The sequence below is a fragment of the Carassius gibelio genome, chromosome A16 (assembly GCF_023724105.1).
Source record: "Carassius gibelio isolate Cgi1373 ecotype wild population from Czech Republic chromosome A16, carGib1.2-hapl.c, whole genome shotgun sequence".
Classification (NCBI taxonomy): Eukaryota; Metazoa; Chordata; class Actinopteri; order Cypriniformes; family Cyprinidae; genus Carassius; species Carassius gibelio.
The window spans coordinates 15,415,640-15,439,483 of NC_068386.1; the positions used below are offsets into that span (position 1 = coordinate 15,415,640).

The following is a 23,844-nucleotide window of genomic DNA, read 5'->3' on the forward strand; positions in this document are numbered from 1 at the left end:
TTTATGCATGAAATAGAAATCTTTTGTAACCATATAAATGTCTTTACTGTCACTTTTGATCAGTTTAATGCGTCCTTACTAAATATAAGTGTAAATTTCTTTAAAAGTTTTATTAATTCCATTTTAAAGTTATACATACAAATATAATGTTATATATATATATGTTGAGATTATGAGGGACTCAGTTCTCATCCACACACATTAGCAGCAGTGTTCTCAGGCTGATTCTCGTGGTGATGTAACTGTCACTGATTAAAATGAGGGTTTCTTTGATTGTCTCCCTCTCTTCCTCGATCCCCCATTTTCTGACTCAGCATCATGACTAAGAGATAAGGTCACCTGACTGCAGTTGCCGTGGAAATTTTTCCCTTCTGCTTCTCTCTGCAGTGGGGGGAGGGGGGAGGGAGGGTTGTGGGGGATGCTGCCAAAGGTTAAAGAAGGATATAGCATTCATGGTGTCAGCCATTTTGTTTTTCAAAAATTCAGAAAAAGCTTTATCAGTAATATGCCACAGACAGTGCTTACTATATTACATTTAAGGGGCATTAAATGTGCCACACAGTTGATTAAACTATAAACTCTGCATCAGATGTTGCCAAAAGCTATTTAGTTAACCTTTTCTGTTTTTTATGCTTACTAACAAGTTATTGAAAACCAAAAATGAAGTTAAAGTAATGCAATTGTAATATCATGTATGTCTTACACTGAAAGTCTATGTCATGCACATTAGCAGTGAAGGATCTGTAGATGGTGGCTCTGACTATTAGAAGGTTGCTGTCTGGAGTACGAAGTGTTCCCAGATACTATAGCCTAGCTGTGATATGTATGCATATGTTTTCTTTAACATATGACATTTGTCTTTTGTAAGAGACATGAATAAGTACTTAAAGGGCATCTGTGATATTTTAAGGTGACAGAATGTGTTTGCTTTGTAAGTTTGACCTTTCCACGGTCACTGAGAGTAAGGTCACATTTTCATTTATTATCTCCATCTTCCTCTCTTTTTATTGAACTTGTTTGTAGTTGTCTGTTCTTTTTAAATGCACTGTAAATGAGTATTCAGTATGAAGCTATTCTTGCAGTCATCGTGTTCATCATACTGTACTCAGTATTGTGGATTTTGCTAATGAATTGAATTAGAGAAACTGTAGTTCAGATTTGAAAAGATAAATGAAGTTAAATAAGGTGTTCAGTATAGGAGAGTGAAGGAAATAGAAGAAGATGTCAATAAAGAGTAATGTATAGAATGAAGTATATATAAATGTGTAATGTATAGCCCATGTAAAAATGAAGCTTAATAGCAAGATATATTTGCCTTTGGTGAAGCATTAGTCATTCTTATTTATATAAGCTACAAAATTTGCTATTTCATTATTCCAGAGTGGAAAAAACAAATACAATTGAGACATGCGCCACAAATAATAAAGAGACCAAAACTGGTGATCTGATAACTGAAAAGTCACGATAAATTATTATATACATAAAACATAAGATTATAATGAAAAAATGTCTAAGATGTTAGGCAGTGTTTAAGTATGAAAGGACCGTTTTCAACATTTGAACATAATGTGCTTCAGAATTACCGCAGTGTCGGGTAGAACTGCAGGAGTGGAGGAGTGCTCTTTCTCTGACAAATTGAATACACGTAATAAATACACAGAAACAACAATAAACCAAACACGTTTACAATACATTAATCATGCAATCACACCGATTATGACTTAGCTTATTCTTAGTCCATTTTATCAAAAACGAGATTATCTCAGAGCACGCGATGATGCTGTGCGACTGTCACCTTAGGAATTCTGCAGTACCGCAGGAGGAGCCTCAGCCGCTTCCGATTGGTGACATGCATCTGCTGCCTACGCGTTGATTGGACAGATGATACGTCGATATTAAAGCTTGCTTGCGTCTATTGGCTGAGAGCGCCAATATGGGCGTTCCTTTGAGAAGCGCATCTCTCACATCTACCGGCGCTTCTTTCGAGGCGGAGTGATGCGACAGCTGCGGTGCTGCGGAGAGACACCAGATCATAAAAAGGTGTCCGTGTGGCTTCGCAGTTTTGCCGGCTTTAATCGCAACAACTAAGAGCATCGCACGAGACCGGCATCCATGCGAAATGCACTGCCTCGCCGTCGAATTTCATTTGACCATTTAGTTTGTTTAATCCTTAACAAGTTGTCAGATTCATTAACTTCATGTTGCAACGAATAACTTGATTTTATATCTTGACGTGAAAGTGCGCGCATTAGGTCCCTCAGCCGAGGTAAACCACCGAATCAAAGTTTTTAAACCAGGTATAAGTTAATTATTCGCCTTTCTGATGACTGCCATTCTCTCTTCGTAAAAGGGTGTCCCTCTCTCCATCACTCCAATATTACCTGAAGAGAACGGACTGACTGCGCAACCATGGGGGTAAGTACGACACCTCTCTTTGACTGCATCGTAGCAAACAGAAAAGGGTTAAAACAATGTTTCAAATGAATTGAAACTTTATTGAGCAGGTTTAAATGCTGAAAAACGCTGCGTCATGTCCTATACTGTCAGATACAAAGTGACAGAATGACATTGACTTAGATGCGGATTTCGAGACTGCGACAGACTGATGGGACAGGACGCTCTGGAAACACACGTCACAGATTAGACATTATACATTTGGCATTGTGATTAAAGTCTGTGAATGACCAGCAGCAAATGCAGAGGAACTGCTTTTCATAACTTTTAGACGCTGTCGTCTTAGTCCGCGCAGACCTGTTTTTATACAGTCTGTGGCGTAGACGCAGATGACGTTACACCTGGCATCTTAATTGAAAGCTTGTCGGTGTTGTGTGAATGATAGTATCTGTACGGTTATTTTAGTAATCTTCACGTGCCAGTTTAATCGGGTTATGCTGGAGACCTTCTATAAGGGCAGCGCTGCGTAATGCTGTCTTTGGCGGATGAATGCGTGATGTCTGTTTCTATTCAGAATGTGTATGCTCAGAAGTTGTTTTGTCAGTTCGTTTTGACATGTTTTAGAACTGTTTCTGCCCCCCTTCCCCCCTCCAGCACCCCATTTCCACCCATTCTTCTGTACTGAGGCTACTCTCAGCAGCGCGCGCCTCCTGTTCTGAACAGTTAATCCGGATGTACTGAATAGGAATTTGAGTCATTGTTGTATTTATGGGCACAGTCGGCATTTCTGGGTGTGTTTGAGTGACTGTTGTCAACACACACACACACACACACGCATCGCAAAGCCGGTCCATCGCTGAAGTCCATGCGTCATAATGCGGTTACCCGAAATCTGTACTTCAGACGGCTTATTTCCTGCATCTGTGACATAACTTCACTTGGGTAATCACTGACAGGACAGATTTAATAGATCCAGTTCTGAATCATGAACCCTAATGTTGAATTTGAATAGCGGCCAATGGAGAATCATCAGGTAGGCTGCAGTTTGTAACTGCGTTGGGGTGAAACGAATGTCAGCGAGTGGCGCAGTTTGTCTGATCAGCGAGGCTTTATCGCGCTCGGAGTCACGTGTCTGTATGACGCGCCGAGGAAGCAGCGAGGCGCGGAGAGAATTGATAGCCGTTGCCAGGGAACCGGAGAGCCCGGCTTCAGCTATAAAATATCCGTTAGAAACATTAAACAGCGCAGTACTGAATGTACTGAATGTCACAGACGCGCTGCGGTGACTGCGTCAAAACTGAACCAGCAGCGCTACGCAGACAGTTTTGTGAAGTCATGGATTAATCCTAGCGCTGTGTGAGTTTACCTGGTTAAACAGACATGCTGCTTTCTTAAGCGCAGTTTTCTTTCAGTTTAACGTTCAGACGATTCTGCCGCGCGCCGTGCCGGTTGTGTCGCAGTGATGCTCGCGGCAGTGCACCATCATCATCACCATCATCCCAGCTCTACAGGCCGCTCTCTGCGTCAAACACGAGGCGGAGCCACGCGAGAGGAAATTCCCTGACAACGGTCTGTGATAGGCACGAGATGCGGATACGAAAAGCGAATAGAGGAAATTAAACAAATTTCATAGAGGTCATGAATTCGTGGAGTTCAAATGGTCTCTAAAAGGGATAGTTCACAAGAGTACGACTTTATCATCATATCTTCATGCAGTTCCAACCCTGTATGACTTATTTGAATGTAAAAACATTAAAGGGGTCATATGATGCTTTTAAAAAGATAATTATTTTGTGTGATTGGTGTAACAGAATATGTTGACATGCTTTAATGTTCAAAAAACATATTATCCTCTATGCCCCGCCTCTCTCAAATGCAAAGTCCCTCCTTCTGACAAGCGCAGTCTGCTCTGATTGGCCAGCTGAACCAGTGCATTGTGATTGGCCGAACACCGCAAGGACATTTTGGAAATATAATGCACCACCTTTCCATAATCATGAGCTTCTTCTATCAAAATAAATGTAAAGACAGTTAATATTGTCCTTAGTTTTACCATCAATTAAAGTCCGAAAGATGAACAGAGTGGTGTGACAAACACACTGATGAAGCTCATATGTGTTTGCAGTACACGAGTCACGGACAGTTAAGACAGCTGACCTGCTCTCTCTCTCTCTCTCTCTCTCACACACACACACACAATGCGCAAAACTTGTAGCCAAGTCAGAATTACCTCCTCTCCTACACGAAATGGTCGTCTATAAAATGCATCAATGATTCCTAAAATGCATTTTCTTTCAGGAGGCCAAATAAAGTGCTCTTACTTTCACCTCGATACACACAGGATCTCTCTGACATGGCAGGTTTAAACAAGCCATTTTATGGGGGCGAGGCAGAGACTTAACTTTGATAAAGAATATCTCTTTTGATTTGAGACTTTCTCTTTGGAGTGTTACAAGCTCTTGGTGCGTGAAGAAGATCTGTGAAGTTGCAAAGACTAAAGGAAAAATTGAAATCACATCATATGACCCCTTTAAAACCCTGTATGACTTTTTTGAATCTAAAAACATTAAAATCATGTAAAACATTAATTTCAGTTATTAAATGTTGAAGTCTTGCCATTTAAAAAGACCAGAAGGAAACAAACACCAAGAATGTGCACAGCTTACTCTATGAAAATGTTTATCTACATTTAAATATTGCTTCATTATTAACCCAAGAGAGAGAGAGAGGGAGAGAACATCTGATGGCATGTTCAGACACGTGATGATGCACAAAACACTTGAACAAACCTACCTGTAAACGCAACGGGTGGTCACACCAAATGTTCATTTGATTTAGTTAAGAGAAGGTAAATGATTCAAAAAGAATCCTTCTTGTGCAATTCTCCTCTATGCACACTAGACACTTTCCACACACACTGCTGTGTGCACATACTCCCATAAAGACTAAAATATGTGTTTACATGCACTACAAGTCATCTTGCACTATTCCCCAGCCAGCTGCTTGACTTACGATGTTTTTCTTTCCACATGTGCAGTATTATGTGAAGCATTCGTATAGTTTATATATATTTTCATATTCAGTCTATGTATAGGTAAACATTTATATATAGTATATTCATATTCCAAATCTGTAGGTTAATTTGTGTATATGTACAGTGTTTATGTGTAGCATTTGTATAGTTTGAATGTTGTTTTTAGTTTATATATAGGTAAACATTTATATATAGTATTTAAAGTCAAAATCTGTCAGTAGGTTAGTTTTGTATAGGTAAAGTATTATGTGAAGCATTCGTGTAGTCTGTATTTTTTAGCTTGTATATAGGTAAACCTTTATATATACTATATTTATAGTCAAAATCTGTCAGTAGTTTAGTTGTTTATAGGTTTATACTGTTTTACTTCATTGTTGTATGTCTGTATTTATATAGCACCGTGGTCCTGTGAGACACGACATTTTATTTTACTGTTGTTGGTGAAAATACTAATGGGCTAAGACGTTTGCACAGTAGTGTATATAAAGTACATTGATTGTGTTTTAAATGTAATAATGCATTTAATCAATAAATAATGTTATTCAATGCATGTCCTCTCCGAACATCATGTCCTGAATAAATGGAAATTCTGTATAACATCTTTCAGTTGAGCACATAATCAATAATTAGAACATTTTATAGCTGCCTTTGTATTAATATGACTTTAATATAGGATTGAAATTACAGAAATTATTTTGAACTAATTGATCTTTTTTATATGGAAACACCCCCCACATCATACGCCTCTTATAACTACTGGCTTATGGTACAGTCTCTCAATGTATCAATGTTATTGGACCACATTTAGAGATATGAAAGATTTGTTGTTGTTAAAGGTTAAATGTGAAGAGTGCTATTTCTGCACTATGTTTTCAATTTTAAGTCAACTTAAAGACAACTTAAAAGTGTCTTACTGACAATTGTCTCTGCATAAAATGACACATTTGGGCTTAAAAGTGTGTTAGGTTTCGTTATCACATTCTGTCCATTGGACGTCTGTGAGTGGAGAGGATACTCAAGGTCAGATTACCCTCTCCTCCTCTTTCCCCAGTGTTGATGTAGTGTAACTGCCCCCTCAGGTCCATCAGTTGGGACATGTGTGGAGGTGGAGGTTCAGGTTCCACATCCACACCACACCATCATTTATTAATGCATCCTTTGTTGGTAGAGGAGCAGAGAAATAATAGTCCATTTGTGACAGAAGGAATTCTTGGGCAGCTGACCATCGGCTCTGCTTTAACTAGAGCTGTAATGAACAATAAATGTCAGATGTCAGAGAGAACGTGACTAAGTACTAACTAGGGAGTTAAAAATGATAAAATGGCAAGAGAAACTGCTTATGAAGTGTGTACAGTCTGTCTGTGTGAGACAGAATAAAGAGAGGAATCCTTGGACAACACCTTTGAGACGTGAAGAATCTGTGTGTCCTGCTGCGACTGTAGTTTGGGACGGTGATTTATTGTTCCAATCAAGAACATACACACAGATGCTCCACACTCTGGCAAAGCTGCTTGTCTCTGCTTGGCTGAGTGGATGAAGTACAGACAGATGGAGGGATAGAGTAATGGATAGGAAAGAACAGGAGGGGATATAGAGGTAATAATTTAACAAGGAGGATTATAGATTTTGTTCAATGTTGATTTTAGAAAGCGCTGACCAAATTTAATTATATTGCAACAACCACCCCCCCACCCTTATTTTATTTTTATTTTACAATCCTTTAAATGTGTGTGTGTGTGTGTGTGTGTGTGTGTGTGTGTGTTTGTTGGTTGAGCTGTGGAATGGTTATGTGAGGATTCTGTGTAAAGGAATTAAATGACCTCATCATAGTAATTATTTAATCTCAGTATTCTTTATTAATGAAGGAGGTTTATTCATTTTTCTGTTGGTTCAAACCAGTGATTCTCAAACTTTTTGGCCTTGTGGCTGAAAAAAAGCAATTGAAACTAGGAGTGTCAAAATATATATATACGTAAAATAAAATAATAATTCCATTATTCCATTTACTGAACGTTCATCAGGATTTCTAGTCTTTTGTTATAACACAAGTTTTATAAATGATTTTTTTTCTTTACAAGTATCAATTTCTACGCAAAATCTTTTAGTGCTTAAGATAACTAGATTTTTTTTTTTTTTTTTTTTAAATGATTTTACCATGATTTTTGAAGGGATGTGTTAAAATAAGAAATATGGCTTTGGAAATTATTGATTAGATTTTTAATTATAGATTATTTATTCTGTACTTGAGGCCCAGATCTAGCCTGGTCTACATCTCACAATGTAACAGATAGTACAGCAAGGTCACTTACACGCACGCACACTCATTCAGTCACAAACTGGATGAAGTGTTCAGTCTTATCTGCTCTTGAACAAGTACTTCATGACTCACACTTTTAAGGTCAGTCCCCAGAGTCAAGCACACAAATACACACTCATGCCAGATCAAAAAGAGCTTTTTATGGATGTATCGACATGTAAAAGTCATTGACACACTCACAGCAATGTATCACACACCAAACAGCACTCTCAGGGCAGTACGGATGTGTCTGCTGCCATAACAGTCCAATGCTTTAGAGCTGGCACCATGCTGCCTAAAGATCAGGACTAGCTGGACTGAGAAGACAAGGCTTGGCATGGACTCCCTCTGGTACTGAACATCCTCTCAGGATTTTGCTATTAATCTGGTAGAATTTGAAAGCTGAGACTTTGTTTTACATTAATAGTGCCAAAGTACAATGCTTGTGTACAATGTGACTGGCGCTCTACAAGTAACAAATGCTTTCGAAGACATGAAATATTATTTCCAAGCATACCGTACCTCTGATTATTTGACATACAGTTGGATACTTTATGCTAACAATCCCACAATATTCAAATCAGTTGCCAGGCCACTGGAATTTCTCCCAGTGCTGCCATTTGCATGCACAAAATAGACTATACTCTCAACATATTATAACTATATACTATATATATTAACTATATAACTATATATATTATAACTATAATATTCTTGTAACTGCTATGACTTAATTATCATAATTTTGACTTTATTAAAAAAAAGACTTTATTCTTGTAATCTTTTTATAATTTTTTATTTGCATGGCTCTAAAACACCATCGTGTAAAATGGTGTAAAAAGATATGATTTCTATTCAGTTTGATTAAGATGGTTTCGATGGTGGTTTCGTCATTGCCTCAAGTGACACTGCTTTCCAAAAGTCTGGGATCGGTAAGATTTTCTGAGTTTTCTTATACTCACAGCTGATATTTTCAAGCAACAGCTGAAAACCCATCTCTTTTGACGCTACTTCATCCTAAATTAAAGAGAGAATAAAACCTTTGTCTTTCTCTTTATTTATTCCTTCCCTTTCTAGCTTGTTCTTATGTGAACCATGCCTGAAACTTGGTATTACGAGCACTTCCTGTGTCTGGTTGCCTCTTTAGTCAACAACTGTAAGTTGCTTTGGGTAAAAGCATCTGCAAAATGACTGAATGTAAATTTAAAATAAGGTTTCTCTTTTACTATATTTTAAAATATAATTAATTCCTGTGATGGCAAAACTACACATGTAGACTGAATGAGTCCTTCAGTTTCAAGAGCATCAATAATTTGTGAGAAGAGTTCAGGGGACAGACATAAGTCGGTACCAGAGACTGTGAGTGTGTGTGTGTGTGTGTGTGTTCTGTCTTAGTCAGCTGAAATGTCTTTGTGCTGGCGTGTAATTCCAGCCCATCGTCTCTGGTTCTCTCACAGAGCAGTATGTTATTCTCTGCAAGGAACACTCAGTCAGTAATGTTGCCAAAAGAGCACAGTTATATCTCATCAGGAATTAGATAAGCACTGTTACCATTTAATGACATGCAGCTTCTACAGTAGACTTCTACTGTAAACCATACTGTCATTTAAATCACATAAATATAGCAATGATAATGATAAATAACTGTAGATTTGAAGGGTTTTCTCTAAGGTTCAAATAAGTGGCTTTGGCACAAAAAAAATACTTTACTCACCAGTTTCTAAAGTTACTTGCCAATAAATTTATTATGAACTGAAAATAAAATGTTTTCAATAACAGTGTAAGAATCAGGCCTTTGCAAATGTATGTGACATGAACAATTCAAAGATGAAGTAACTTCCATGGTATAACATCATTTATCTTAGTGGAAAATGTATGTTATTTATGTTAATAAATAAATGTTATTTATGTTCATTTTTATTCATTTTTATTTTATGTACACTTTTCAATGGATCTTCCATTAACAGGTGTGGCAAAAAGATTTAGAAACTGATCTTCTTGTCTTCCTTTTCTCAGACCCTGTCTGTATGTCTGACAGTGTATCTCTCAACATGAGCTTTACTCAAAGTTAATATTAATCTGATATCTCTAAGAATTTGCCTCAGGTTTGTTTGTGAGAGAAAGAGTATGCTCTGTTCTTAGCCGCAGTGCAGGTATCAGTACAGATCCTTCACATCTAAAGACACACACCTACCATAAAAACAGAAAAAGTATAGAAACATATTACATAGCATATATTATTATTATTTTTTTCTTTTTAATCTATTTTCCTCTGACCACAACTCTCGTTATGGGTTTTCCCCGTCTCATTTCTCTCATCGTTCCCTTTGTTCTTTGTGTGTATTCAGCTGTCTTTAATTTGATAGAAACGAAAGAGGACCTGTGTGTACTGTATGTTTGCAGTGTTTCCAAGTATATCTCATCAGTTTTCTTTTTTTTTTTTACAAGCTTTCACACTGTTATGCCACTAATACAAAGTCAAACTCTAAAAGCTCCTAGATGTGCTTTTAGATGTGCTGTACGATCAGTGTGAGCTGATAGGGGTGATCCTCACTTTCTATTCACTTAATTATTGAGTGGTGTCACCTACCATACACGCACTGGCTTTTGTCACAGGATCTGTGGCATTGTTGTGTGTCCCATGCAGGCTGGTTAGAAGGTCACTGTGTGTGTGTGCGGCTGTGTGTCCGCTTGGTTTTGGGCAGGTGGTGTGATGCTGAGAGTCATCAAGCATTAAAAGCAGCCGCTGACGGCGACAAGCTCACACTGATAGAGCAGCAGGTCAATATCTAATTACCACACAGGAAGTGACACATACTCCTCTGTCTCTCCCTCTCTTTGAATTTCTCTCTTAGTCTGTCAGCTTTCTCTCAGTCCCCACATCTGAAAGCTCTTTTCTCTTTCCATCTTCTCCCCCATTTTGTTTCTTTTTATCTATCCATCCATCTTCTTCTCTCACGTTCTCATTCTCTTTTAATAGGCATCACCTGGTGTGTGAGTCTACGTCTTTTGGTCTAAACCAGACGTGTCGGTTTTTGTTTTCATTTAGATAAAGAACAAAGCGTGAAAAATTAGATTCAAGATGTTTTGAAGCTCATGCACTCTCTGAAATGTGTTGGGTATGTTTCACTACACATTTTAGACTTTCATGACACTGTAAACTGAAACAGACTCATATTCAACCTAATCAGTGTGTCTTTGATGCACAACAAGAGTCTTTTGATGCCACACTCACTTCATATGAATGACAGAACGATGGGAAGTTCGGTATTCTTTCAGCAAATTGAATGAGGTTAAATTAGCTCTTTGAGGTGACCACACAATCAAGATCACAAAGGGACAGATCTGTTCGGACACTACCCATGATCCACCATCTGCCAGACCAGTGTTCAAACTGAAAATGACTTGAACTGTTCTTTATTATGATCTTATGTTGTTTGAAACACAGCATGAAAATCTCAGTTTCTGTGACTGAATGTCTAAAGTTAATTAACTGGTTATTCTCTGTGTTTTAGTATGGGCGATCGGATAGCTACCGCGTGGCCACCACGCAAGATAAAGATGAAAAAGTTTCTCCAAAGAAGCAGAAGAAGGGGGTCAAGGATCTTGATGATCTGAAAAAAGAAGTCCCCTTGGTAACAATCACACTCACAAAGCAGCGCGGTAGCAATCTTTTGTCTTTTTCTTTTGTTAATTTCACTTTTTACCTTCCATTTCAGACGGAACACAAGATGTCAGTTGAGGAAGTATGCCGGAAATTTCAGACAGACATTGTTCAGGTAAACTCACAAATTATTTAGTGTATGCTAAAACCAGGATTCCATGTTTGCTAAAAAAAATAATAAAAAACAAAACAACAACAACAAAAGAACACCCTTTTGCAAATATAAATCTGATGTGTTTAGGTGATTTAAAATATAATAGAGCATAACACACTTATCTGAGTTTAAGTCTATGAAGAACAGGTCTTGAGAATGAGTTTTGCAGCACTACGTGTCCACTAGGGAGCACCATATTCTGTATAATGTTTTGCCTCCCCTGTAGGATGTACTTCTGCTATAATTATGACAAGACTTCTTGTGTTCAAAATTTTAAATTAACAGAAACTAGGAGTATCAATAGGTGCCAGTAGATAAGGATAATGACTGTGATTAATTTCATGATTCAAGAAGTTTCTATAACTGTATATGATACAATTAAAACAACAGTTGTTGATGGAAAAAAATACAAATAAATAGCCTACAATGTCAATGTATAATATTTTTATATATAAGCACTTATTTTAAATAAGGTTCTTGCTTATTTATTTATGTAATAAAAGTTTAGCTCTTTTTAATAAGTAAAGAAGTAGATAATATTAGCTTTAGAGTTTTACATTTTTGAATAAATCATTTATCTTGGGAATGACTGATGCAACAAACTGCTTATTATTGACCACTAGGGAGCACCATACACTATATAATACATTAATATTTATTTATGTAATATTTCAAATTACAATTAACAAATAAGAATGTATTTTAAATAATTTCAAGTCATCTTGTCACCTCCATGTATGTTCTCTGAGGCCCCCTGGAAGAGAACCGCTGGTATAATAGACCCTTACTAGTACACAGCATACTTGATATGTTCACAGAGTGAATACTTAAAATAAAATTTTACATTTGCACTTGAAAGTAACTTTTGCTCATGATTTATTCAGATTAGTTTTTGCATTGTAGCTACTTAACTTGTAACTGAGTGGCACGACATTGATTTAGTAAATTTAGATAATGACCTCTCTTTCTCTCTTCGCAAAAGGGTTTAACTAATGCAAAGGCTAGAGACTTTCTGGCAAGAGATGGGCCAAATGCTCTGACCCCACCTCCCACAACACCAGAGTGGGTTAAATTCTGCCGTCAGCTGTTCGGAGGTTTCTCCATCTTGCTGTGGACCGGAGCTATTCTCTGCTTTCTGGCCTACGCCATTCAGGCTGCTACCGAAGATGAGCCAGCTGGAGATAACGTACGTATACATTCCCACACTAGCACCATTAACTACACACATTCTTTTCAACGAATCGATATTGAAAATGAATACATGAATAGAATAACTGAATGTGTCTTCTCTGGTCTCCTCTTAGTTGTACCTGGGTATTGTGCTGTCAGCTGTGGTCATCATCACTGGCTGCTTCTCCTACTTCCAGGAGGCAAAGAGCTCCAAGATCATGGAGTCATTTAAAAACATGGTGCCCCAGGTACTGGTGACAATCCTTGCAAATTTAAGGAGTAGTACAATGAGTAGAAAAAAACACTCTTTGTATCATGTATCATGTGTAACAAGGACTCCTTAAAATTAAGTGTTACCCACTCTTTCTATTCACAGCAAGCGTTAGTAATCCGAGAAGGAGAGAAGATGCAGATCAATGCTGAGGAAGTGGTAGCAGGCGACCTGGTAGAGGTCAAAGGTGGAGACCGAATCCCAGCTGACCTTAGAGTCATCTCTTCTCATGGCTGCAAGGTGTGTGGTTTATAAACCAGTCATTTGTAAATAATTGTACCTGTGTTGCTACCTAGTGGACAACTGTGTGTCTCTACACAGGTGGATAACTCCTCCCTCACCGGCGAATCAGAACCTCAGACGAGATCCCCTGACTGCACTCATGACAATCCTCTGGAAACCCGTAACATCGCTTTCTTCTCCACTAACTGTGTGGAAGGTGCAGGATTTGCTACAGTGAAGTGTTGAACCTGTGTAAATGTGAGGTTTAGAAGCGTGACGTTTTTTGTTTCTCTGTCAGGCACTGCTCGTGGTATTGTGGTCTGCACTGGCGATCGCACCGTGATGGGCCGCATTGCCACACTGACTTCAGGACTGGATTCAGGGAAAACCCCCATCGCCAAGGAGATCGAGCACTTTATTCACATCATCACAGGCGTGGCTGTCTTCCTAGGACTGGCTTTCTTCATTCTGTCAATCATTTTGGGTTACTCCTGGTTGGAGGCAGTCATTTTCCTCATCGGAATCATCGTTGCTAATGTGCCTGAGGGTCTGCTGGCTACTGTCACTGTGAGCACATTCAGTAATCTAAGCATTCGAATACCGTTCAGTAAAGTTAGCACAGTGTAACCAGTGCTGTCCAAAAATATTCAGCATGACCAGATAGTTTCCAGAGAAAATTACGCTAAGTGAATTAAAAACCAGTGTGGACTGATTTCCAGCTAAATTAATCTCATTAACCAGTTCTTTTACAGTGCGTCAGAAATTTTGGAGCCTTTATGTTTTATTTTGTGAAGCTGAAACATTTAGCATGACCAGTGTAGTCTGATTCCTGGGCAAAAGACTAGGATTATTTTTAGTGCATCAAAACATACAGTGGATATATATCTAAATCAGTAAAAAGTCTGTTTAAACATATCTTGCAATAATTTAATTTGAATAGATTTTTCATTTATAAACATTTGATATGATCAATTCATAATAATTTGGGAATGGACATTTCTGATTGACCATTCTTAATCTGAACAAACTGCTTCCTGTCACTTATATAAGATGAAAACCAAAGAAGTGCTATCAGCTTCTCCAACACAAGCCATTCGTTCCAATAAAACTGAAAGATTATTAATATAGGTGCTTCTTGATAAATTACAATGTCATGGAAAAGTTAATTTATTTCAGTAATTCAACTCAAATTGTGAAACTCGTGTATTAAATAAATTCAGTGCACACAGACTGAAGTAGTTTAAGTCTTTGGTACTTTTAATTGTGATGATTTTGGCTCACAAGCCGAGTTCAGACTTCATGATTTTAGCCCAGTTTTTGGCTCGCCGGCAGGTTTTGAGAAATTGCAGACAAATGCCCGAAATCACAGGCAAATCGGTGCTTGTTCACACGTGTGACAATCACGCAGTGTGACGCGATCTGAGAGAATTGCAGACGAGTCGATGATGCCCTTGAGATATTTGGCATGCTAAATATCTGGACCTGTCTGTGATTCAAAATCATGCTGTGTGAAAAGTGTTCTGACTGAAAACTACATCGGTGATGACCGATAAGATACAGAGCAGCGGGGAGTTCTTGGAGGAGTTATTGAGTACAATATCCTCGCGTCTCCCCAACCATTTCCTCCTCCATGTTCTTCTTTTCTTTTTCTTGTTTTCACTGCAAATCAGCGAACAGGCAATTTGTATTGCAAGCTTCTTGCGGGCTACCATTTTTAATAATAATTCCAGTCTCACGTGAGAACTCGGTCTTGCATGCGTGGTACCACGTTGTTTCCTTGTCACATCACGCGTGTGTTTGGTTGTGAAACATAGTTTGCGTGCAAGACAGAGTTGTCTGTGATTCTTTTTATTGTAAAGTCATGCGGTGTGAAACCTTCTGTCGCTGATCCATCGTGCAGTGTGAACACAGCAGTGACTGAATGCTGGCCAAGATAGTCATGCAGTGTGAAAAGAACAGTGGCCCGACTACTTTGAAAATCGTGCAGTCTGAACTCGGCTTAACAAAAACCCACCAATTCACTATCTCAACAAATTAGAGTACTTCGTAAGTCCAATAAAAAAATTACTACTTTTAGTGAATTGTTGGCCTTCTGGAAAGTATGTTCATTTACTGTACATGTACTGAATACTTGGGAGTGGCTCCTTTTGCTTTAATTATTGACTCAATTCGGCCTAGCATAGAGGTGATCAGTTTGTGGCACTGCTAAGCTGACATGCAAGCCCAGGTTTCTTTGACAGTGGCCTTCAGCTCATCTGAATTTTTTTGGTCTCTTGTTTCTCATCTTCCTCTTGACAATAACCCATAGATTCTCTATGGGGATAAGTTCTGGTGAGTTTGCTGGCCAGTCAAGCACACCAACACCATGGTCATTTAACCAACTTTTGGTGTTTTGGCAGTGTGGGCAGGTGCCAAATCCTGCTGGAAAATGAAATCAGCATCTTCAAAAAGCTGGTCAGCAGAATTAAGCATGAAGTGCTCCAAAATTGATTGGTAAACTGGTGAAGTGATTTTGGTTTTCAAAAAACACGATGGACCAACACCAACAGATGACATTGCACCCCAATTGATTCAGACTGAGGAAACTTAACACTGGAACTCAAGCAGCTTGGGCTATGAGCTTCTCCACCCTTCCTCCAGACTCTAGGACCTTGATTACAAAAATACAAAACTTGCTCTCATCTGAAAAGAGGACTTTGGACCACTGGGCAACAGTCCAGTTCTTCTCCTTAGCTCAGGTAAGACACTTCAGGAGTGGCTTAACAAGAAGAACACGACAACTTTATCCAAATTCCTTGACATTTCTGTGTGTGGTGGCTCTCGATGCCTTAACCCCAGCCTCAGTCCATTCCTTGTAAATCTCACTCAAATTCTTGAATCGATTTTGCTTGACAATCCCCATAAGGCTGCGGCTCTCTTGGTTTGTTGTGCATCTTTTTCTTTCACACTTTTTCCTTCCTCTCAACTTTCTGATGACATGCTTAGATACAGCACTCTTTGAACAGCAATGAATATTTGTGGCTTACCCTCCTTGTGAAGAATGTCAATGATTGTCTTCTAGACAACTGTCAGGTCAACAGTCTTCCTCGTGATTGTGTAGCCTAGTGAACCAAACTGAGAGACCATTTTGAAGGCTCAGGAAACCTTTGCAGGTGTTTTGAGTTGATTAGCTGATTGGCATGTCACTATATTCTAATTAGTTAAGATATTGAATTGGTGGGTTTTTGTTAAAAGTGAGCCAAAATAATCACAATTAAAAGATCAAAGACTTAAACTACTTCAATCTGTGTGCATTGGACTTAATACATACATTTCACAATTTAAGTTGAATTACTGAAATAATTTTCCACGACATTCTAATTTATTGAGAAGCACCTGTAGAATCGAAAGCAGCACTAATTCGTATGAGACGAACTGGAATATTTTTTTTATTCCTAAATGTAATTTAATCAATGTCTTCCTTATGTCTCTTTAATCTCAGGTGTGTCTCACACTGACGGCGAAGCGTATGGCTCGGAAGAATTGCCTGGTTAAGAATCTCGAAGCCGTAGAGACACTAGGATCCACCTCAACTATCTGCTCAGATAAGACTGGAACTCTGACCCAGAATCGAATGACTGTTGCACACATGTGGTTTGACAACCAGATCCATGAAGCTGACACCACTGAAGATCAGTCTGGTTTGTTCTTTTCTTCTTATGCAGAGCCTAATGGTGATCTGGTCTTGCCCACTTTATGACACCAGTGTTTCCCTCCAGAGTCTAAGTTGGTCTCTTTCTGCAGGTGCATCATTTGATAAGAGCTCAGTGACGTGGGTGTCTCTGGCCCGTGTGGCGGCTCTGTGTAACAGGGCTGTGTTTCAGGCGGGACAAGATCCTCTGCCTATCCTAAAGAGGGATGTGGCAGGTGATGCCTCTGAGTCTGCCCTGCTCAAGTGTATCGAGCTTTCCTGTGGCTCAGTCAAGAAGATGAGAGAGAAAAATAAGAAAGTAGCCGAAATCCCATTCAACTCCACCAACAAATACCAGGTTTGTCATCCGTTACTGATTTTCAAAATCAAACAGAAAATATCAGTATGAGTTACATCAATGGAAAAGCTGAGGTTAAACAAACAAACAATAGCACATAGTGTAGTGCAAATACGGTTGTTGTTGTTGTGAAAATACTGGAACTAAATATTGTTTGGTTCTGATAAAAGACTAAATGTAAATCTGAAATTGTTTTTTTAAACCTCTGCAGCATGTCAAAAATAGAAGTGGGGTATTTTCAAAATTTTAGTCAAGCTCAATCATCCCTCTTTCCATATTTCCACAGCTGTCCATTCATGAGACAGAAGACCCCAATGATAACCGCTACCTGTTGGTGATGAAAGGGGCACCAGAGCGCATCCTAGATCGGTGTTCCACTATCATGCTGCAGGGTAAAGAGCAGCCAATGGATGAGGAGATGAAGGAGGCCTTCCAGAACGCCTACCTGGAGCTTGGAGGTCTTGGGGAGCGAGTGCTTGGTGGGTATATATGGTATTATTACACAACTCTCCAGAATACTCAAATCCTATTGGTTAGTCACGGCATTCTAGGTCAAATATTTTTGTATAATGATCACTAAACTGTATAACTGACTGTTAGCACTGTGGTTTCTTTCTTTCTTTCCACAGGATTCTGCCATGTCTTGATGCCTGAGGACCAGTACCCAAAAGGCTTTGCCTTTGACACAGAAGATGTGAATTTCCATACAGACAACCTTTGCTTTATAGGTCTGATGTCCATGATCGACCCGCCCCGTGCTGCCGTGCCTGACGCAGTGGGAAAGTGCCGTTCTGCTGGAATCAAGGTCATTATGGTGACCGGAGATCACCCCATCACTGCCAAGGCCATCGCCAAGGGTGTGGGCATCATCTCAGAGGGTAACGAGACTGTGGAAGACATTGCTGCCCGCCTCAACATCCCCGTCAGTCAGGTCAATCCCAGGTAATACAATGACCAGCAATGTAAATGCAAATCACATATCAACATGCATTAACGGTACGGTCAGATTAGTGTAATTTCATGTCCAAAAAAGGTGTCATTGCCTGTCAATAATATAATGATGAATGAAGCACAACTCACACAGAAATCACCTCCAAACCAAGCAGTTTCTATTGGTCAACACGGCCAACTTGAACCTATTGCAAAATCTGTATGGCAAAATATTTTGCCCTTTAAAATATTGGATTTTGCCTGTAAAGATTGACAAAGTTATTTATATATTTACCAGCATTTATTGTTTGTTTCAGGGATGCCAAAGCTTGTGTGATTCATGGAACAGATCTGAAGGACTATTCTCAGGAGCAAATAGACGAAGTTCTGCAGAATCACACTGAGATTGTGTTTGCCAGGACGTCTCCTCAGCAAAAACTGATCATTGTAGAGGGTTGCCAGCGGCAGGTAAATGCACATGCTGGTATTCAAGATGGTTTGTGGTCCTTTGTAATATGAATAAAGTACTTATTTTTTTTCTATACATGTCCTGTTTGTTTTTCTGTCACTTAGGGAGCCATTGTGGCTGTAACAGGTGATGGTGTGAATGACTCTCCAGCCCTGAAGATGGCTGATATTGGTGTTGCCATGGGCATTGCTGGGTCTGATGTGTCTAAACAGGCTGCTGACATGATTCTGCTGGACGACAACTTTGCCTCCATTGTTACTGGAGTAGAAGAAGGTGAGTAAGACAAGAAAAGACTATTGAATAGGAGGACAGGAATGATGTTGTCAAACAAAATATATCAATTAATTTCTCCCCATTCAGGCCGACTTATCTTTGATAATTTGAAGAAGTCTATTGCGTACACCCTGACCAGCAACATCCCTGAGATCACCCCCTTCCTGTTCTTCATTATTGTCAATATCCCTCTGCCCCTGGGCACCATCACCATCCTCTGCATCGACCTGGGAACTGACATGGTAAGCACTAAAATAATAAAAGAACAATAGGAAAAATAATGACCTACTCTCAGACCAATATTCACAATAATTTACCCATTCACAGAAACTTGACTTTATATGTACCTCCACAGGTACCTGCTATTTCCCTAGCTTATGAAGCTGCTGAGAGTGACATCATGAAGAGGCAGCCCAGGAACCCTAAGAGAGACAAACTTGTGAACGAGCGTCTCATCAGCATTGCTTATGGACAAATTGGTTAGTCACATACAACTTTGAAACTGTTTGCTTTGGTACTAAAAATAGAAACTGTTTGCTGTGCTACTCCGCTTTGCATCATGGTCACATCACCACCTCGGGTGTGCATTATTTTTCTAATAATTAAATGGCCCATCATCAATTATTCAGCTTATACTCTGGTTACCACACCTGAAAACACTGATCAGATTATATTTCTCAAGGCATTTGTCCGCTTTTTGTACTTAAAACGCTATTGTGAGTAGGATTAATTTCTCCCACATCTCATCCAACGCCTTTGCTAATTCCAAAACTTCATTTTGAAGGCTCAGGAAACATTTACAGGTGTTTTGAGTTGATTAGCTGATTTGCAAGTCACAAATTTAATGATTCAACTACCCATCACAGACTTACAAGCTCCTGAATGAATCAGCCATTTAGGCGAGGCTAGGCGCATCTTGAACAAGCCTATGATTCTGTGCCGAACTGCGTGACTTGCTGCCACCTACTGGCAGGTTTAGTTACATTTTTTAAGTATCCTTCGTGTTGTTTAAATCATTTCAGTCAATCAATCAATCAATATTTCTTTTTTTTCAAGATGTTATATTTAAAATATTAATTTCATAAGATTGTCATGAATTTAAAACATCTATGTCACCTCTAAGCCTAATTAAACTTCTGTAAATACCTAGCCTGTATGCCACTTTTGTCTTCTTCTGTGCCACCTCTGTAATGCAAATTAATGATTTCCTTTGATTGGTAATTTCTTATTCTGCTTGTTCTTATTTTTATTGTTCGAATTAGAAATAATGCAGATATTAAAATTAATTATAATTAAGTTATTAGACAGAGCAAGAGAGAGAAAGAGGGGGAGAGAAAGAGAGAGAGAGCGTAGCTATATTACCTCTGAGTCTGTGTCAAAACATGTAAATGATCTGTTGTTTTTATCATATTGCTTACTATATCTATGTGGGTTTTGGTTATTGTGCTGTTGTAAGACCCTTGAAATAACAGTAATCCCTTTATTTAACTATTATATAATTTTGTAAATTGAATATGTTATTTTATAAATCTGTCATGAATATTAAAATTGTGCAGGCATCTGCTCAAAAAAAGAAAAAGAAAAAGTAAGCATGTGTTTGTGTGTGTAGGTATGATCCAGGCTTTGGGTGGTTTCTTCAGCTATTTTGTGATTCTGGCTGAGAATGGCTTCCTTCCTTCACTGCTCGTGGGTATCAGACTCAACTGGGATGACCGCTCAATGAATGACCTGGAGGACAGTTACGGACAGCAGTGGGTGAGTGTTTTAGATGTCACGCTTGTCTCGAAGGTTTAAAGACGTTTCCCTGCACGTTGTAAGATTGTGTGTTCATGATCCCCAGACATACGAGCAGAGGAAGATCGTCGAGTTTACATGTCACACAGCGTTCTTTGTCAGTATTGTGGTTGTACAATGGGCTGATGTCATCATCTGCAAGACTAGACGTAATTCAGTATTCCAGCAGGGCATGAAGTGAGTTCAGGAAGTGTGGGTACATTTACATGTTTAAATCAATGAGAACATATGATCTAACTGTGTTTGTCCTTTTACAGAAATAAGATTCTGATCTTTGGGCTGTTTGAAGAAACAGCTCTGGCTGCATTCCTCTCATACTGCCCAGGCATGGATGTGGCCCTCAGGATGTACCCGCTCAAGTGAGATCAACACACACACACACACACACACACATGTACAAATGCATACATGAAAATGGATTTGCCAGTTACTAGCACACATCCAGATCCAACTCTAGGGTCAGTTAGGTTTTTCTCTTTGTTTTGAAAGGAATGAATCATTTTAATCAGCAAGGAAGAACAAAAATGACAAGAAAGACTTCAGTGTTCTATTTCAAATTAAAAGTATTCAGATAGGAATTCCTGCTCCTCATGTTTCTTGAATATGGGGTGTAAAAATGCATAAATGCATTGATATGAAAATGAATCATACAGTAGCAAAAGAATCTGAAACTGATTCAGATTTCATGATTCATTTTATTAGTAAATAGGCTATTTAATTATTAGGTCAGTAATAAATACTCATTTGAAATGTACATACAGTATATCACATGATCCAAATGTTAAGGTTCCATAATAATTTTATATGAAGTTTATGGTACTCAAAGTATTCTGCGATTTAAAACAGTCTCTCTTTTCATCTGTCTCTCTCATCTCCAGGCCGAGCTGGTGGTTCTGTGCTTTCCCATACAGTTTCTTAATCTTTGTTTATGATGAGGTCCGAAAGCTGCTCCTGCGCCGGAACCCCGGTGGTACGTGTCCCTTCATACCATCCCAAAGACACATGCACAAAATTACACACTTCTTACGAATATATCTTGCATAAAGCCCCCGATTTGGATCATTAAATGTCCTTGTTTGCATCAGGGATGTGCAGCATTTCTCAAAATGATTAATGCATTTTTCTGTCTTTGTTTTTTTTTTTTTTTTTTTCAGGATGGGTGGAAAGGGAGACATATTACTGATCAACAAATCTTCTTTGATCACATTCCTACATCTTCCATTTTGTTCTGCTACTTCTCTTCTCAAACAAGACGCAAACCATCCACTCCCGCCGTCCAGCAGCTTTAAGCCAATAGCACGTCTCTCTCCAAAGAGGAAACCACAAAGCACCTTCCACACTCTCAAATGTTCACCTCAAGCCCCCCATTTCCTATAATAATCTTTGCATGTATTTTCACACAGCTGTGTACATAAAGTCCTCTATATACCTAAAGCGGGCAGCTGCATAATCATTATGTAGATACGAAAGGAGATTTTGACGCAAAAAAGGGAGTATGTACGCCCGCCTACTAAAAAAGGCCGTCCCTTCACCACTCCTTTACATCCATGCCTTTTCCCTCAACCTATCCTCCATTCACACAAACATACAGACATCATACAAAACCTGTTGTTGGATCCCAACGCACACACTAAACTGTTAACATAGGAACGTTGACTTATTTCACTCATGTTTTGTCAGTAATTGTGCTTGTTAATTGATTTGTGTTCTTTAATCACTAATGGAGGTGGTTTTGGTGGCTTTGTTTATATATATTTTGTTTTCTACTTAAGTTTGACATTGGAATCCTCTTACTCTCACTGACGTTCTTTTGCTGTCTTTGTGTGCTTGTTTGACCGCTACAATAACCCCAAATGCTCTCAGTCTCTGTGTTGTAGGGAAAATGTAAACAATACCACATCTGATTAAATGAATAAAGACATATCTTGGCAGATAGAAACACTGAAAAACAGTAAAAAATGATTCTCTTGTATGTTTGAAGTCACATGATTGAAACAAAAGAATTCAGTTTCCTGACAGGTTCTGTACAGAAAACTACTATGATGTTGACAGCATCTCTGGAATAAAATCAACCATCATTGTGAACCGAAACACACCAGGTTCTGTTTGGTATGAAGCAGTATCAGGTCTGGTTGTCTGTCTGTCTGTCTGTGTGTGTGTGTGTCTGTGTCTGTGTGTGTGTGTCTGTGTCTGTGTCTGTGTGTGTGTGTGTGTGTGAGTGTGTGAGTGGAGGGACAGTGCGTTGTTGCAGTCTAACAGATGTGTGAATACTGAAACTAAAGATAAGGACACAACTACTGGTAGAAACATGAATCTGAAAGGTCAAATCCAATAAAACGTCTAGTACATTTAATACTACCAAGTGATGTCTGTCTCTTCATTTCCCTTTTTCAACTCTTACTGAATCACATGTAGTTAAGTGTTGTTAGTGTAAATAAAAAAAATATATATAAATGTGTTTTCTGTAAGCTGAGATCAAATACATATGAAAAAACTACTAGAAATAAGTTAAAAGTACTAAAATTACTAAAACAAAAACTGAAATAAAAATGAATGCAAAACAGATTTTTTTTAAATGTCTAAAAAACACATGAAATCATTGAATCTTAAAAACTAAAATGAAAACAATTTCAAAATATTTATAAATACTATCTTAATACCAAACCAACACAGATGCAGATAAGAAAGGTGAATTTTTGACGTTGCTGTTCTCTACTAGTTTTAAAACAGATTTTACAATGTTGTAATGTTACATTTCTTCTAAGTCATTATCTTTTACCAGCCCTCTACATTGCGAGTAAATCACTTGCATATGCGACTCTTCAGTATGGGCGACTAAATGATGTCCAATATTAGCCAATGGCTAGTAAATTCTCAGATTTTACTCGCCGGTGTGTGAGTTGGAGGATAAGTATATGTTTAGCACGTGCACACGCACACATACAAGGCGTTTCTCAATGTCAAGGATACTTCCTTGGTAGGACTGATCCTTCCAAGTCACTTCCTTCAGAGGCTAGGCGAGACTCCTCTTTAGCATTCGGAGAACACGTAAATGGAACAGGCTAGCAAGTGCACGTAATTCCGTCATTACGTCAGTGAAAAGGTCCGTTTGAATAACGCTGTGAATGGTATCGTTAAATTACTT

The 23,844-nt window shown here is 38.6% G+C and overlaps 1 protein-coding gene across 1 annotated transcript; it reads left to right on the forward strand.

Moving 5' to 3' along the window:
- The first annotated feature begins 1,996 nt into the window (after positions 1 to 1,996).
- LOC128030739 (sodium/potassium-transporting ATPase subunit alpha-3) lies at positions 1,997 to 23,057 on the forward strand. The gene is made up of 22 exons (XM_052618628.1): positions 1,997 to 2,266; positions 2,351 to 2,415; positions 11,240 to 11,359; positions 11,444 to 11,503; positions 12,525 to 12,728; positions 12,847 to 12,960; positions 13,089 to 13,223; positions 13,305 to 13,422; positions 13,504 to 13,772; positions 16,687 to 16,885; positions 16,989 to 17,233; positions 17,520 to 17,712; positions 17,863 to 18,175; positions 18,481 to 18,631; positions 18,737 to 18,905; positions 18,993 to 19,147; positions 19,261 to 19,384; positions 20,515 to 20,660; positions 20,746 to 20,876; positions 20,957 to 21,058; positions 21,578 to 21,669; positions 21,854 to 23,057. The coding sequence occupies exons 2-22, from the start codon at positions 2,410 to 2,412 to the stop codon at positions 21,880 to 21,882; spliced, it is 3,075 nt and encodes a 1,024-aa protein (XP_052474588.1). The 5' UTR covers positions 1,997 to 2,266; positions 2,351 to 2,409; the 3' UTR covers positions 21,883 to 23,057.
- Positions 23,058 to 23,844: the final 787 nt, after the last annotated feature.